Source organism: Dermacentor silvarum, unplaced genomic scaffold (assembly GCF_013339745.2).
Source record: "Dermacentor silvarum isolate Dsil-2018 unplaced genomic scaffold, BIME_Dsil_1.4 Seq692, whole genome shotgun sequence".
Taxonomy (NCBI): Eukaryota; Metazoa; Arthropoda; class Arachnida; order Ixodida; family Ixodidae; genus Dermacentor; species Dermacentor silvarum.
The window spans coordinates 30,438-47,985 of record NW_023606638.1 but is presented as its reverse complement, the minus strand read 5'-3'; the positions used below and the strand labels follow the sequence as shown (position 1 = coordinate 47,985).

General features: G+C 49.2%; 1 protein-coding gene across 1 annotated transcript in view; it reads left to right on the top strand.

Annotated features, from left to right (window-relative positions):
• LOC119435417 (transcriptional adapter 1) overlaps window positions 1-16,407 on the top strand; it is a 73,747-nt gene extending 57,340 nt beyond the window's left edge. The window contains 3 exon segments of the mRNA XM_049659831.1: window positions 1,142-1,301; window positions 16,128-16,255; window positions 16,257-16,407. Coding sequence (XP_049515788.1) covers window positions 1,142-1,301; window positions 16,128-16,255; window positions 16,257-16,296 — 328 coding nt within the window. The 3' untranslated portion in view covers window positions 16,297-16,407.
• Window positions 16,408-17,548: the final 1,141 nt, after the last annotated feature.

Here is a 17,548-nt window from a genome sequence, read left to right as displayed (position 1 = left end):
ACCGGTCAGCATTTATTTGCAGAAGGTCTTCCAATTCTATGGATGCGTTCAACTGATATTTTAACAGATCAAGAAATATTTCCTTGGAGACTGTTCGAGGGACTGCCGCTCTTCTGTAGTTTCCTTGATGCCATAGATGATCAAGTTATTCCTCCTGCCTCTGTCTTCTAGATCGTTTTCTTTCAGTACTAGATGGTTGACAGTTTTTTCAAGTATATGACCCTGTAAATCAGTCACAGTTGCAGACAGTTCATCCAACTTTTTTTTAATGCAAGACAGCTAATTAGAAGTTTCGTGATTCATAGAATCCGCGCTTTGTTTTAGCTCTCGTATATTTTCTAATATTGTCATAAGCATTTCCTCGGTTGTTGGTTCTGGGTTGGGTTCTATGTCGTCACAGGAAGATAGCAAATCAACAAAACAGCAGTATACAGTTGGCAACGGTATAAGCAGCGACTGTGGGCACGGCAGAAGCAAGAGACAAACGTATGTATACACTGAGCGTTGGTCTCTCACTGTAGGACAGATTCGTGAGACGCATGGTCTCAAAGCTTCCACTGTGCCCACTGGTTGGTGGCCACGAAGTAGTCGGGCTTTTGCTCCCAAGGTGCTGACGTCGACAATGCTGGTGGGCTATGTGCAGCCATCCGCGGGGGCCAGGTGCGCATGCCCCACGGCTCGTCGGTGCAATTGCTTGATCCTGGGCTGTGAACATGCTGCTCCGTCATATCAAGGGTGACCATTCTCTGGCATGCTTCAGTTGGTGTGGGGCTAGGGTTTGCAAAAGTATTAACTGTTTGCTAGCATTTTCAGTCCTAGAGGAACTTATCAAGCTTTGAGCTTTCATTTTGCTCAACTACTACATATTTTATGAAATGAAATAGTACGCCTCCAGCCGTTAAGATCGTGTCGAGCGGGCCCTGTGGTAATTATCACAGCGTTGTTGGAACGGCACAAAAATTCAGAGCTTCACTGGCCTGTTATCACTGCAATAAAATTACACTGCCAGGCTAATTGTATGACTGCTAAGTAGAAAAACATTATTGCTAGCAATAAAATTATTATTGAGGCGGTGTAGTGTTTTTGCAATGAGTACTTGAAATGGAAGAGCGACTTACGTACATCATTTGTGCTGCTGCAGTCGCGGCACAGCAGTGACACAGGCAGGGGAGCACCAGCCACGTGCGCCGCTGAGCTTGGATCGGGCCGAGAGCAGGGCAGCTCTGGAAGTGGCCGCTGACCCCTGGGAGCGTCCGCCTCGCCAGCCGGTTGGCGCCGCTGATTTGCTGGAGACATTACAGGTGGGTTGCTCCATTGTCTGCTGCAGCTGCACAAGCGTGAATGAAGGATTTCTTCCCCCCTCCGCAGGGGCGTCTGCATCAGCAGGCGTTTGGTGTGTTGCGACACCACGGACCCGAGCACATGGGGGTTAGACCCTCCCACATTAACCGTGCGAGGCTTAGCCCTGCCCGGGGAAAAGGAGATCCTGGGAGTTGAGCCAATGATAAGTGTTCTGACCTTTCTGGCCCTTTCGTGGAGGCAACATACCCCTTTGGCCTCGGCTTCGTGTAGACCGCATCCCCAGACGAACCCACCTGGGGGAAATCGGTAGTTGCATTTCCTGTCCTCCTCTCTAACCTTTCTCTCTTTACTTTCAACCTTTCCTATCTTCTTTACTTCCAATTTTCCAGGCAGCAAGGGGGTATCCTTGTGTGGGGTATCCAATCTTGGTTATAGTGGTTGTGTACAGCTGGCATGGGCAAGCCTTGTTTTACATTAATCCTGTCGCATGCCCTTGTTGTGCTCCATGGTGGGTGGCTGGCACCGCTGCTGAAATCAGTTAAATGTTTATGGCCTCATCATTCTCCCGACTTCGCGATCACCCTCTTCCGAAAGAGGGAACACGATGAATCTGTCAACTTTTCAACAAATCCATAGAAGTTTTCCCACGCTTCCATGCGATTCACGGCGAATCTCCTGACAAGACCGTAAGAACACTCTCTCTTCTTTTCTTGTATCAAGTGCCTTACCAATGCACTGGCCCTGGATACAAAGCTGCAAAAATGGCCAGTGGTAACCTTCTTCTTGAAGTACATGATAAAGTCCTATATCCAAGGGGCAGTGCCACAATGGTTCTCGGCAGCCATTTGGACCACACAGAGTGGACTGGCGATAGCGTCACTGTACTCTGCTGTAGGATCAGCTAGTGCTGTTCTGCCACCAGGAAGAAGAGCCAGCAGTCCTCTGGACCTGCGGGCTCTAGGACTTTTAGGGCCTCTGCTCGCGCTGAGACGGGTGAAACATCCGCGAGTGTACACTGCAAATGGGCATCTAGCGCCTCAGCGGAAGTGATCGATACATTGCCAAGTGCATTGGCGTCCCAGATGCTGAAGGATCAGTGCAGCTCTCAGGAGCAAGCCAAGACAGACCCCAAATCATAGGGCCCGGAATGAGCCCTGTGGGCTTGCATAGTTTTTCTCTCTTAAATACACAGCACAAATTAATATCAATGTGGATACCCAATAAGAGGTCTTCTCGACAGCCTCGATGACGTCAGAGAACTCTTAGATCAGTTTAATGCAAAGGTACTGTGTGGACAAGATACATACTTAAAACCTGCACAGGCAGGCTTTCTGCTGCAATTCACCATTTTCCTGCAAGGACTGTAACGACGCTACCACCTCGTCTGGTAGTGTTGTAATAATAGTTGATAACGTAGCATGTCGGGCTTTAGAACTCCGAATGCCTCTTGAGGCAGTAGCGGTTCGTGCCTTACTGCTTGGAAAACTAGTGAACATTTCTTCTCTAATTATCGACTCCATAGAACCTTGAGGGATTAATAGATGCCCTGCCAGAACCTTGTATAGTTTGGGTGATTTCAACTCACACAATACACCTTGCGGACATTCTCGATGCGATGCAAAAGGCCGAATAATAGAAGAAATCCTTTTCTTCAGGTGCCTATGTGTAAATAGGAAAGAACCAACATTTTACAGCCTTGCACATCATACATGCCATAGACTTAAGCGTAGCATCCCCGACTTTAGAACCCTTTTTAGAATTATGAACCCTTATGGCAGTGTTCATTTTCTGGTCTGCCCTAAAACTACAAAAGAACATGATCCTCCCCACACACCCTCGATGGAAAATAGCATCTGCAGACTGAGAAAAATTTTAACAAATGACACATATGCCTTGAATGCTTTTAACAATGTTATTGCTTATTTTACCGCTTTTATCATTGACGCTGCATTAGAGTGCATCCCACAAATGAATGTGGCTTCAAAGAAAAGGCGTGCCTGGTGGAACTAATATAAGATTGGAGGAATGCACAGAAGAAACAGAGTAAGACTTGGAGCATGCTACATCAGTTTCCAACGTCTGAGGACCTCATTAACTTCAAAGGACGATGAACACTATGCATTGCTAGAAGAGAAAGCTGGGGAAAATATGTCTCCAGCATTGATTTCTATACTCAGGAAGGAAAAGTATGGACAGGCTGACAAAATTAATAGGCTGTCAGCTGTACGTTTTGCGTTAAGTTGAGACCAAGGCAACAACGTTGAAGACCAGGCTAACACCCTGGGGCAACATTCGAGCAAGTGTCAAGCTCTGAACACTATTCAGAGTCATTCTTTTAAGCAAACAATTACAGTAATACCTCTTTAACTCGACCCTTGTTAATTGGGAAAATCAGATAATTTGGACTTTTCTCCTCTGGTCCCGGCAGGCGTATACATTATTTAATGCAATCAAACTGTCATTAATTCTATGTCGTTACTTCGGACAAGCTCGTAGCTCGAAGAGCACGGAGCACTGCAAATGTGCGACGCTAAAGAGCAAGAACCGTGCTAGCATCCAACCAAAACGAAGCGACGAAGTCTGCATTGCCATAGTCTTCAGTGGAAATCGTACATGAATGATAGCAACGCTGGAACGCTTCGTGCCTACTTGTGCCTTTAAAGCCTTTATTCTTGCGTCTACTGCCACGCATAACGCAGCATTAGCCACGTGCCTTCGTAGCTGCGTAGTTGCCATCCATGATTGCGTCAATAATGACCGTAGTTTCGTCAGCAGTGATTGCAGTAAACAGTAGTTTCGTCTCGACTCGGTGCGCGCGTTGGCTGCATGCCTTCAAAATTGCATAATCGCAATCCATGATCGAATCAATAGCAACTGCGGTTTCGTCTGCAGTTGTTGCAGCAAACTGTAGCTTTCGTTTTGACTCAGTGCGCGTTTCAGCAGCATGCCTTCAGAACCGCAAGGTCGTCAATCCATGATCGCGTCAATAGCGGGTGCGGTTTTTTTTGCACGGTTGCGGCAAACAATGGTTTCATTTTGACTCGGTGCAAATCTGTCAAGGATGAAGAGCAGCGGCTACATCGAGATGGACAGACGATCTGTTGGCGACCAGCTCACTGGCGAAAAAATAATCAGTGATTAGCAAGCGCTAATCACTCACAAGATGAGAATTGCAGCTCTCACATTGTGTTTGGGCAAAATAGAAACAGGATTTGCTGATTCATTCAATTAATAAAAGCACGTTGACGTACTAGTAAGCATTTGTTTATTCTTTATAACATTACACTCGGAAACATAATGCAGCAGCACTAAACTCGGCACATTTGCTGCAACACTAAACTCGGTGACACACTCAGCAACAAGTAATGCTCTCGCATTCACTCATCATAGAATTGTGTGGTCTTTTTTCTTATTTGGGCCATGTTGGATCATTCAAGGGCCCTGGACCACCGCTCAGGCTTGGTGACAAACACAAACACGCGGATAGCATACGAAGCTGTGAACATCTCAGCCAAATTTTGCAGTCGTGTGCGGCACGTGGAGTTCCCAAACGGAGCTCGAAACCACTTTTTTCTCACCCACTCTTTTCAAACAGGCTACCTTCTCCTCACCCATTTCGAAGCTGCTGGCGACATGTCGATATATGCAGGATTCCTATACTAGACGGCTGCTATTGGCCAATAGCTGACATCACTGAAAGAAGGGTGTTTGGATCAGCGTGCTTCTTCCTGCTGCTACCGTGTATATTAATTGTCGCAGTTAACTAAACAGGCTAAAGTAAACGAGAACTTTGTTTTGAATTTTGCTATCAATGACGCACTTCCAGGTAATCTGATGCCTCGCTCAATTTCCCTGCGGATGCTTTGCCGCCTCCCTCCTTGGTGCTGGCGTCAGGGCAGGCTCAGGTCAATCCGTGGAAGGTGCTGTTCCCATGAAGTGGTGGTATCGGGCTTATGCCTTCTGTGTCTACAGGAAAGGTTGATGAAAAAGTGATATGGCTATCCCATCGCTGCTTTACTGCCGCTCTTAGACAGTGGCAGTTGCCAAATCTTTATGAAAGGTACCTAATGTGACCTCTGTTTCTCGGGGTCATTGGTAGGGACTGTCCACAAGTTAATGGGATTTATGTCACCTTATCAATTAATTTCCTATAGAATCAGAGCAACACTTCAGTCAACCAAGAGAATGGGCTGGCTTCAGGAAAGGATATTTTACAATGGATCACATCCATGTCATTAATCAGATAATGGATAAATCTGCGGAGTACAATCAACCTCTCTATATGGCTTTCATAGATTATGAAAAGGCATTTGATTCAGTAGAGATACCAGCAGTCATAAAGGCATTGCATAATCAAGGAGTCCAGGAGGCATACATGAAAATCTTGGGGAAATATCTACAAAGACTCCACAGCTACACTGGTTTTCCACAAGAAAAGTAGAAAATTACCTATCAAGGTGGGGCTGTCACTAGCAGCTCCACCAGCTCCAGTACGGAATGCCCTACCTGATCATACGGGATCCATTGGTGAGCTGTTATGCATGATACCAACGTACGCACAATATCAAAAACAGGCCACCACACAGATGGCGTTACAAACCGCGGATCGGAGGACCAAGATAATCAACAGAAATTGCACCCATGCCTTGATCACACAGCCGCCTGCAGCGAGAAACGGGTAACCGGAAGCACGCGTTGCCAACTCTGCCCGTCAGTTTGCGCAGATAAAGGCACAACATTAAAGCCAGATGACGTAACACCATGGGCTGGGTGATCTTTGTCCAGAATGAAGGACGAGGGGAAATGAGAAAGGTAAATACAGTAGATACGATCCCGTTACGTACAATTTCCTGGCACCAGCGTTTGCAATCGAGAACACAAGAAATGACACATTGAGTTGCACTTATTGTTTACCGGTTCATACGTTCATGGAAAACACGATCTTTTGACACCAACGTTCAATGCATCAGCAGACTGCGATCGCACGATACGTTTTCCGGCTGCTAGCTCTCGTTTAAACAAGAAAAGGCACGAGGCGTGCGCAATTGAAAACAGTAGCTGCCTGCCGGATCAGCTTCTCTGCAATACTCGCCAGCCCATCTCGCATGAAAACGCCAGTGCACACTCAGTTTCTTATTCCGGTGCCATTCTGCACGCCACATTTATAGCTATTGCCACCAACGCTATTACAATGAGCATATTGACCTATCTTTTTACTGCGCATGGTGTGTAGTGCCGTTGAAAGTGTACTGCACGCTTTCAGTAAGTGATAACTAAAACGCGCCGCCGTTCTACTGCTGGATGCGCAATGTGAACATCATGTTTCACTCCAGCAGCATCCGGCGTTGCCCACCAGCTCGATTTCCTTTCTTTTATTTTTTTTTTTTATTTATTCATACTGCAGGCCAACATACTGGCCCATGCAGGAGGGGCAATACAGTTGACAAGAAATGACAAAAAATAGACAAAAATAGGAAAATTTAAACAGTGCATGAAAAGGATGCAGCCCATGGCCACGTTATAAAATCAACATGTAATATGTAACTACAAGAAAAAGAACCGCACATTTGAATTTATACGTGAATGGAAAAAAAAAAAAAAAGCTGTGCCAACAACAATCGGGCACTAGACATAACTAAATACACGAAATTTTACATAAATAAACGAGAAAATAGGTACAAATACTACTTATGGTTGTTAATTTATGTGACAAATAGTTTTCTAACTCATTTGTGAAGTTCGCTGATTGTAGTACATCAACAGGGAGGGAATTCCATTCGTTTATAGCACGCGGATAAAAACTATTCATGTGAGATTTTGTTTTAGCAAATACTGGCGTAAGGGAAAGGTTGTGTCTATGTCTTGTTGTTCGAGCATTAAGAGGCTTTACATAAGGAGGCAATTGAAGACCGATTTTTCCATTTATGATGTTATGTAAAAACTGGAGACGACTAACTTTATGCCTGTGTTCTAGTGAACTGATTTTATTTCTAAGCATTACTAGGGACGGGGAATCCTCTCTTTTATATTTTCCAAAGATAAATCTAACGGCCTTCCTTTGTACACGTTCCAAACTCATGATGTCCTTCTTGGTATGAGGTGGTGGAGAAACATTTAATCAGAAAAGTACAGAGAGTTGCTCTACAGAAGCACTTGGGTGGTCTCCCTATTCCGGAAGTCCACTGGAAATGATCGCCGCTCGGGCGCGGGCCACCAGGGAGCGTTGAGCGTCCAGGGTAGAGCAGCCAAGCAGGAACTCCTCCCAAGCCTCTCTTGTGGGTAGGGGGAAGGGGGATGAAAAAGGAAGGGGTATGGAGGGGCATACTGCCATCATGTGATAGGTGTCGGCCAGGACCCACAATGCGCACAATAGCCGTGTATACCCGGCATGAAATGCTGGGCGGCCGCAGGACACAAGAAGGTGTTAGTCTGCAAGCGTCTCAGAAGTCTTTCATCCGCTTTAGAGAGGCCCCGTGCAGGGTCTGGGTAAAGGCGGCGTGAGCTGTGATAATGCTCTAGAATTGCGCGGTACTGCGTAAGAGCTGAGGTGTCTGGGGTAGACGCAGAGTCGGAGGTGGTAACGGCCCGGGAGGGAGAGACGCAGGCAGCGGCATGCGCCGCTTCGTTACCGGGGAGACCCGCGTGGCCAGGAGACCAGACGATGCGGATGGAGTGAGGCTCAAAGCGCCATGAGGCCGCCCGAAGAAGGTGGGCGGCCAGAGGAGCTATGGTACCCTGGAGGTATCGGGAACAGGTAGCGCGAGTCCGTGATAATGACCCTTGAGGTCGGGTGAGAGGCGGCCAAAGCGATGGCCACCTCTTCGGCCTGTGTTGTGTCCGGCGAGCGGAAAGAGAGGCCATCAATGTGGTGGCCCTCAGAGATCACTGCGGCCGTAAAGTGTCCGGAGGGAGTTGGTCCCGAGATATCTACATAGAAGACGCCAGGAGAATTGGAGTACCGAGTGTGAAGAGAGGGTGCTCGGGCTAGGCGTCTGCCTGTGTGTTGAGTGGGATCCATGTTGCGAGGAAGAGGTTCAACCCAAAGTTTGTGCCGCCATAGCTCCGGGACGGAAGCAGGGGAAAGTGGGGTAGATATCGGGTTCAGTGAGAGCCTATCCAGAAGGCGGCGCCCAGGAGTCGTCTGGGACAGGCGATTGACTTGGTTGACGAGATGGGCCTCCCGCAACTCGTCATACGAGTTGTGTACTCCCAAGGCCGCAAAGCGGCGATTGGAGGTAGCAATGGGAAGGTCTAGTGCTCGCTTGTGAACCGAGCGGAGCAGTGCGTCCAGCTGGTTCTCGTGGTGGCGACGCAAGCGAAGGTAGGGAGTGGCGTAAAGGACTCTGCTGGTCACAAACGCTTGAGCCAAGCGGAGGGAGTGCCAGCCGCGGAGGCCGCCACGTTTGGTGGAGACCCGCCGAATCATACGGCTAACCTGCTCGCTAGTGCGTCGAAGACGGGCAATGGTAGAACCAGGGTTGAGAGAGGAGATGTGGAGGCCTAATATGCGAATTTCCGAGACGACCTGTATCGGGCCAGACGGGAGATATATCTGAGGTGGCGGTAGAGGTGAGATTGAGAGAAGAGATGATTTGGTAGGGGAACATTCCAGGCCACATGATGAGGCATAGGTGTCCACAATAAGAGCCGCGCGCTGCATGCGGTCTTCAATTTGTGCTGGGGAGCCCGAGTTGGTCCAGATGGTAATGTCATCTGCGTATAAAGCGTGGTGTATGTCCTCTACCTGGGCGAGGAGCGAAGGAAGTTGGAGCATGGCTAGATTGAAGAGGAGCGGGGAGAGGACCGCTCCCTGTGGTGTACCCGGGTGCCTAGTGGGTACGGACCGTGTTCTGCAGAGTCGATGCGGATGAAAGCGGTGCGATGTGAGAGGAATGCACAGATGTACCCGAAAGCTCTAGATCCGCAATTCGTGGTGCTAAGGTTGGTAAGAATACTACTGTGTTTGACATTGTCGAAGGCGCCTCGGAGATCGAGGGCCAGAACGGCTTTGTCATTGCGGCGCATAGTATTAGGTACAATGATGTCGTGCTGGAGTTGGAGAAGGACGTCCTGTGCCGACAGATGTGAGCGAAACCCAAACATCGAGTCAGCAAAGACGCCTTTCCCTTCCAGATATGCGTAGAGACGGTCGCGGACCATGGTCTCCATGACTTTGCCCGCACAGGAGGTGAGCGAGATGGGGCGCAATGCCTCAATGCTGACGGGCTTACCGGGTTTGGGAATGAATGTGACCACCGAAGTGGTCCATTCCGCGGGGAGGGGTTCTCCCTCCCATACTGTGTTGATTAAATGTAAGAGCGAGAGGTGTGCTGAGTCGGGAAGGTTGGCCAGGAGAGTGACCGTAATACCATCCCGGCCTGGGGCAGTACCTCGCTTCATTTTGGCCAGCGCCGCCCGAAGATCGGGAAGCGTGAAGGGGGCGTCGAGTTCGGGGTTGGGGAGCCCGGAGTAGAAGTACTGCGGGCCCTTGGGGTCGACGGTACGACACAGGTAGCGGTCGCAGAGGTCGTTCGCGAGTTGGCTCGTTGGGCCCTGATAGGCATAGTAGGCGCGACGAAGTTGGCGTTGTGTTTCCCCGCGGGTAGTGGAAGGATCCAGAAGGCTCCTAAAGAGCCGCCACGTACTCTTGGAGCTCATCTGACCTGCTGCCTTCATGCATGTATCGACCCAATTTGTGTCCGCAAGCTGTGCACAGTAGTCAGCTGCTTCCGCGGTAAGCGCCTGTATGCGGGAGCGAAGCTTACGATTTAGCTTGTATCGTCGCCATCGGCGGGTAAGGCTGTGCCGTGCCTCCCAAAGGTGGAGGAGGTGGGGATCTACTGCGGGGGCTGAGGTGGAGGTACAAATGCATCGGGTGTATGATTGATGAGTGTGGAGGGCGTATGATGCCCATGCCTGGTAGTCCTGCGGGGATGGGAGCAGGGGGAATGGCGTAGTGTGAAAAGCTGACCAGTCCGTGATGCGGGCTGGGCCCCGGATTTGGCGCATTTTCTGCGTCGGGAAGGCAATCCGAAGCAGGAAATGATCACTGTCAAGAGTGTCTTCGAGGTTCTCCCACGTAACATGTCTAATGTTTCGTGTGAGCGAGAGGTCCGGGCAGGTATCGCGTGTCACAGAATTTCCCAGGCGTGTGGGATGCGCTGGGTCGGTGAGCAGCGTGAAACCGAGAGTAGAGATAAGCTCCTTAAGCTTGCGGCCCCGAGCCTTTTCATAGTGGTACCCCCAGTGTGGGCTAGGAGCATTGAAGTCTCCAACCACCACAAGGGTTGCCGAGCCGCCGCTTGGAGAGCCCGATAGAAGAGTTCCGCGAAAGTGACCCGTTGAAGGTGGGGGGACAGTACACGTTGAGAATATGGATTGACTGGGCCCCGCGCTTCTGGGGAAGAACGGAGACCATGCAGTAATCATAGGGAAGGTCAAGGTCTAGATCGACCTGAACAGCCGTATATGATTTGTGAACGAGGAGACTGGTGGTGGTGCCGCCTATATAGGAGCAGTAGCCTGAAAGGGTAGGGTTTGGACCGGTTTCTTGGAGGGCAAGAACGGAAGGGAGAGAGCCCGAGATTGAAGGAAGAGGAGGAGATGCGAGCGCTTTCGCCTGTTCCCGAAGCCCCTGGAGTTCCACTGGATGATTTCGAATTGAGATGATGGTGAATGTGTAGATGAAGGAGTCACCATGATGAAAATCCAAAATTTTATGGGTCATCCTCCATGCCCTGCCCCTGGCCTTGGGGAGCAGGAAGGGGGATGGAAGCCGGGTTGATGGCCGGGGAAGAGGAACCGGCTACTTTGCGTCGACGCGGGGCGAGCTGCTGCTCGTGGAGGCCGAGCGCGAGCGAGATGATCTGGTGCGGAACTGGGTGAGAGCCCAGGCCTGAACCGCCTGAACCACCTCAGCTACAATGTATTGTACATTAATGGTGGAAATTTGGTAGAGGACTACATTTTCTAGACGAGTAATACGGTCCTCGAGCGGCAGGGTGTGGTCTATAGAAAGAGGGCTCTGAGGTGCCCCCGTAACTGGTTGAGCAGCCGGCGCCGTGGACGAAGCCGGGGGTGCGGGGGAGTACGCGGGGTGGGCGTAGCGCGAGGGCTAGGCTGAGGGTCAACGGGATTAACAACTGGGGCGGCAGTGGGGGGTCCTGCCGGTTTCTGTTGTTGCAGTTGGAAAGTTGCCACCTGCTTAGTGAGAGCTGCGATTTGCCGCTGAAGAAGTGCGTTCTGTTTTCGTAGAGCGAGAGCTCTAGAGAAGGAGGGGGGAGGGAGGGAGAGGCTGAGGAGCAGTAATCCCTGCCCAGCTGCTCACCTGAGGTGGCGCCACGACAAGCGGCGGTAGTGCACTGAGGTGGTCGGCGGTGGGTTCGCCGGGGTCTGGAGACGTGATCCAGGCTTGGGTTGGGAAGCCGCTCGCGTGCCCGGTGACGGGGCTGCAGGTGGCTTCGAGGTCGATGGTGGTGTAGGTTTCCGATATTTCCCTGGACACCCGAGCGGGTTTCATGCGGGCCGGAGCAGAGAAGGCATGTCGGGTTACATTCGTGTTCAGCTAGGCCTTCCGAAGTCACTTGGACTTGAGTGCCACAGCGGGTACAGCGACCGGGAGTGGGTCGCGGGCAGGCCGAGGGTCGATGCCCAATGGTGCCGCAGAGGGAACAGGCCGGGATTGTCTTCTTGTACGGGCGCACGTAGGCCACGACACTGTGGTAGAAGATGAAGCGGGGTAGTTTCGTGCCCTCGAAGGTCACCACCGCTGCAGTAGAGTCACCGAGTTTGCGGACCGCCAGGATAGAGCCTTGCGACCATTCTAGTTCTGATTTGATGCGCTGTGGGGTTTCAGCCGGGTTGATGGTGATGACCCCGGCAGATATCCCCGGACGCCTTGGCATGGCCCCGAAAAGGGAGCTGCTGGTCTCCCACCGGCAACTGGATGTCCCCAAGTAGGCGCTGCGCCATAGGTAACGAGGTGACACTGCACACGAGAACGTTTTGGTCCCACACTGGCCACACGTGGAAAGAGGTGGATGAGTGTTCTCCCAGGTATGCACGAATCGCGTGCGCCGGCACGATCGGACGGGAGGACCGACTTGAGCTCAAAAGGTGCGCGAGGCTTCAGCACGACGATGTAGTCGTCACGGGAGAGACGAGGAGTATGGCGGGGTCGCCACTTGGGTTGACGCCTCGGCGGGGAAGGTGGTGCGGTGCGCGTTCCGTCTGGAGAGCGGCGCGTGGACGAGCCGGAGGCAGCCACCTGTGGCAGGGTGGCGGCGCGCGACCCTTGGCCCTTGGGCGGAGCCGCGGCCTGGGATTGCTTCCGTTGCCAGAGTTTCACCATGTCGGCTAAATACTCGTGCTCCGAGGGCATGGCTTGGTCCGAGGAGGTGGTCTCCATCGTCACGACCCGAAGTGAGGTCGGGTCATAACCCGTAACCGTGGTGGCGTCCGCCATCACGCCGGGAAAACCCGGGCGATGCGGAGCTAGGCCTAACGGAACGTCAAGCCCAGCGGGGAGCCGTCGTGGAGATCAAACACGCAGAAGTTGCCGAAAAATGGGCCCACCTGGGAGCGGGTGGTATCCGGGTGAAGCAGAGAACTTGGCGGTGACGATGAGTCCAGAATTTTGGGACACTGGCGTGAAGCACCGCAATAATCGGTGATTATTGACGGAGCCGATGCGGAGAGCGTCCGCCGTCTTCGAGCGCCACCCGCGTTCTCTTGGTATGAGGATCCCATACAACCGCCGCGTATTCAAGTTTCGATCGCACGAATGTGTTATATGCTAAAATTTTGGTGTTTACCGGTGCCTTTTTAAGTTTTCTTTTCAAGAACCATAATTTGCGCAAAGCTGCTGAACATGTAAGGGAACTATGGTCTGACCAGGAGAATCTGTTAGTGAATGTGACGCCTAAGTATTTGTATTTTTCAACATCAGTTATTTTTGTATTGTTTAGAACATAAGAAAATATACTAGGTTCCTTTTTCCGTGTTACTCGCAGCAAGACTGTTTTATGCACATTTCCATGCCCCAAAGTTTACACCAATCGGAAATTGCAATAACTGACTTCTGCAAGCATGCGTGATCGTTCCGTGAAGCTTTTTTTAAATATGACACAATCATCTGCAAATAAATTAACATGCACATCATCGGGGATTTCGTCTATTATATCATTAATATAGATAAAAAATAAAAGGGGTCCTAATACGCTGCCTTGCGGTACGTCCGAAGTTACCTGACGGACACTTGAGGAGCATTTATTAATTTCTACGAACTGCTGCCTATGTCGGAGATAGGCCTGGATCCATGATATAATATTTGAAGGAAGACCAATGCACTCAAACTTGTGGATTAATTTTCCATGGGGTACCTTATCGAACGCTTTACTAAAATCAAAAAGAGCATGTCAACTTGTCCAGACGAGTCAAGTACTTCAGAGATTTTGTGAACAACTGACACAAGCTGAGTTGAAGTCGATAATCCCTTTCTGAACCCATGCTGAAGTGGAGATAGGATATTGTGATCTGTCAAATACTGACGAATAAAGCCTGCGACAATGTGCTCTAACAATTTGCTGCATGTGCTTGTAATAGAAACAGGACGATAATTTGACACTGTAAGGCGATCACCCTTTTTATGAATTGGGACAACTCTTGCCTTACGCCAGTCTGATGGTATCTCTGCTAAATGTAAGGATAATTTGAAAAAATCTGTTAAGAATACACATATCTGTTCTGCATACCTTCGTAAAAATGGATTCGGAAGCTTATCAGGGCCTGCAGATTTCCTAACGTTGATATTAAGGAGCATCTCCAAAACACCTTCTCGGGAAACCATAATGTCGCGTAAGAAAGACCTATTTGTATTGCATCGTTCGAATTCATCTAGGTCAGAGAATACACTTCCGAAGTAATCATTAAAGTGCTCAGCAATTATTCTGGGCGTCTTCAGTCATTTTACCATTAATCTTTATTTTATGTGATGCCTCTTTTGATGGACTTAAATAGCGCCAAAACTTCTGTGGAGCATTTGAAATAAAATCAGCAAGACTATGACTGAAGAATCTTTCTCGTGCAGCTTTAACTTTTGCCAGTAATTCACTTTTTAATTCATTGACATGCGCACTCTTTATTTTTTTATGTTTTGTTTCATTCTTTTCAACTTCCGCCTAGTTTGGATAATATCTCTGTTGATCCAAGGGTTACATGGATGTTTCTTGACCCCCTTCAATGGAATAAATTTTTCAATACAATAAGTAAGTGTCTCTGAATCTTTGCCATGAAAGTTCGACATCATCTTGGACAATATTAAGGTGCAGGTCCAAGTAATCAATTATTGATTCATCATCTGCTTTAGCATAATCTCTAACCTGAATTTTTTCTCTGGGTAGTCTGACATTATTCACAGCCATCGATGACGAAAAAGAAATCAATTTATGGTCGGAAATGCCTGTTTCAATTTCAACGGTTCCTTCACCGAAAACTTCGCTGAGGAATAAGAGGTCAAGAATATTCCCTCCGCGAGTACACACATTAACAACCTGCTGGAGACTGAAAGTTAGCATGATATCAATGAGTAAATCAGAGGAAAGACTGTGTCCATAACTCCAATTTTGCCATTCTGTTTGTGGGAGATTAAAATCGCCAGTAATTATTAAGCTTTTTCCTCTAAATTTCAAAAGATGATTATATATTTCTGCATAAATTGATCATCAGCATTTGGTGTCCGATACACAGAACATAATATGAATGGCACATCCCAAACAGAGACACTCAAAAACAAACTTTCATGGTTATCAATCTGCTCTAGTTCCCTTACAACAACACTATTCTTTGCAATAACTGCGACGCCACCGCCTCGTGAGCCCCTATCTTTTCTAAACAGCTGGTGGTTTGGCGAAACGATTTCATCATGCACCCCATCGTGCAACCAAGTTTCAGATATAACACACACATGAGGATCGTAAACCAGTAAAATATCCTGCAGTTTCTCTATTTTGTTGACAATACCTTGGGCATTTAGTGAAAGCAGCCGGAACTGCTGCAACTGTGGTTGCTAGTCGGTGGGTCTTGAGCGCATTTCTGCCCTGTCTTTTTTCTTTGGAATTAGTTTCCGAGTGTTTAGTACGTCATCCCAAAAGAACAAGTCGTCGTCAACTCAAATCTTATCATGAATAAGGCGAACTTTTCTGCCGCTGTCTTTTTCTTCTTGCGCACTGCTCCATAGAAGACGGCGCTTGCGCAGCGTGTCTGCAATAATCATTTTGCAATGATATGCCTGTTCCCTTCAATTTGTGTGCGTTTTTCAAGAGAGCTTGTTTTTCAGAATAATCCTGTAAGAACGCAATGTCTGGCTTTCGTTGGTTTTCCGCTCGCCGTCCTGAAACACTACGCAATAGGAAAACAACAAAATGCGTGTCAGGCCTGCTGGAGCCCCACCAGTTCGACGCACGTTGGCGTCTCGTGCCGCAACAACTTGCGCAGCGCTTCGCCTTACGTAGATGCTAACTACAGTTCAGTAACTACAGTGCTAACTACAGATGCTAACTACAGTTCAGTCGGTCAAACTTTTTTGTTACTTCGGATATGTTTTTCGGCTTTTTTTTTTTTGAAAACATATGAAGAAGTTTCTACTGTATTGCGCTCGTAGTATCTACGCTCCTACTAAGCTCGTTATAAGGCGTTTTTGAGGCTTCGAAAGGGGTTGGTTCAGGGCCCCTTTAAAGGTTGCCGAAACTTTTGTCGATGAACTAGGCCGTCGCAGATGCTGTGATGTGTGTGGAAGGGTCCTTGACTGTGGGGGATGAATGGTGCAGGTTCGGCGCGACATCCTGCTGGCGCACTCTGTGCGAGCGCGGGCCCTGGAGCACGCCCTGGCTGCCCAGTGGCACCCGAGCCACGAAGAGCTACGACAGGCAAGCATCCACGAGCAAGAGGAGGCCCTGGGCACAGCTGCTTGAGCTTCACCAGCCGTGTGTCTGGTGACCTCTCCTTTTGTGGTGGGCTTAGGTGTAATGGACTGTGTCCCACAACCATTACTAATTTGTTCTGCTTAGGAATGAGTTTAGGGAAGGCAATAAAACAGACCACACTCGACTCATCTCCTAGGGGACTGATGTAAATCAGTGTAGCACCCGTGTTCCTTGTGTTTGTTTTATTTGTGCTATATTGGCTGCACCAAGTACCAACTACTGTGTAGACCGCTTGTAACGCAAATAGCCGAAGTCTCGAATATCCGCATTATAATCAGTACTGCACTAGTATAACCAAAACATCGATTTTCAAGGCCTGTGCATATGCAAAACATGTAGACTAAGCAGCCGCGCGTATCCGAGAATCATAGCGTGCAACCGGGAGTTTTGCATCTGTTTAAATTTACGAACGTTGAAAGGTGAACGTCCAACTACCCGTGGTCTTCGCATGAAGCAGACAAAGTAATAATAATTTTAAAAACGAAAAAAAAAACAACGGCAACCGAAATTTCAAGCGCAGTGCAGTGTCTCATCCACTTTCTCGGACTGATCGGCGTATGCACGGTGTCGAAAACATGGCGACTGCGGAGCAAGTTGCCGCCATTCGAGTGTTGCCCGTGCCCTCACTTTCATTATCAAGCTGGTTTCTCCTTATCTATGTGCTGTACAGCCATTGCACACACTTTGCTGACTCGGCACCAAACCACAACTGGTTATGCCTAGCCGGTGGGGGTGTCGGTGGCATGCCGTCACGGGAAGCTCGCCTTTGATATGTTCATACCCGTAGTCGATTACATAGAGACTACGTATGCGATTACGCGCACGGGATCAACTGACAGCAACACGTACGAAGTGGAGTTTTGATTCCTCGGGCGATCAGCCGCGGTGACTACTATGAATGCCTACAAAGTTTGTATGTGCATACACTGGTACGAACGGCAGAAGCTCAAAGTGCACATAAAGCCTAATAGCTCCAAACTAAATTTGTGGAACACTGCTTAAACTGACAGCCTCGCACGCGCGATATCTACACTTCACAGCGCGCATCGCAAAGGGTGCACAGAAACTAGAGCCGTGTTCAGTGCAAAGTGCCCTGCTGATAAGCAGCTGAGCAAAAGGCTTCTCCATCAACTAGGCAACCACCGTGTGCTTGCATCACGCTGCTGCCGCTTTTTTGTTCATTCGTTCGCGTCTCATGCCACTCCTCCGCATCGCCCTCATTGCTCTCTTCTCCCATCGGCAGGCGCACCTCTTTGAGAAGCATG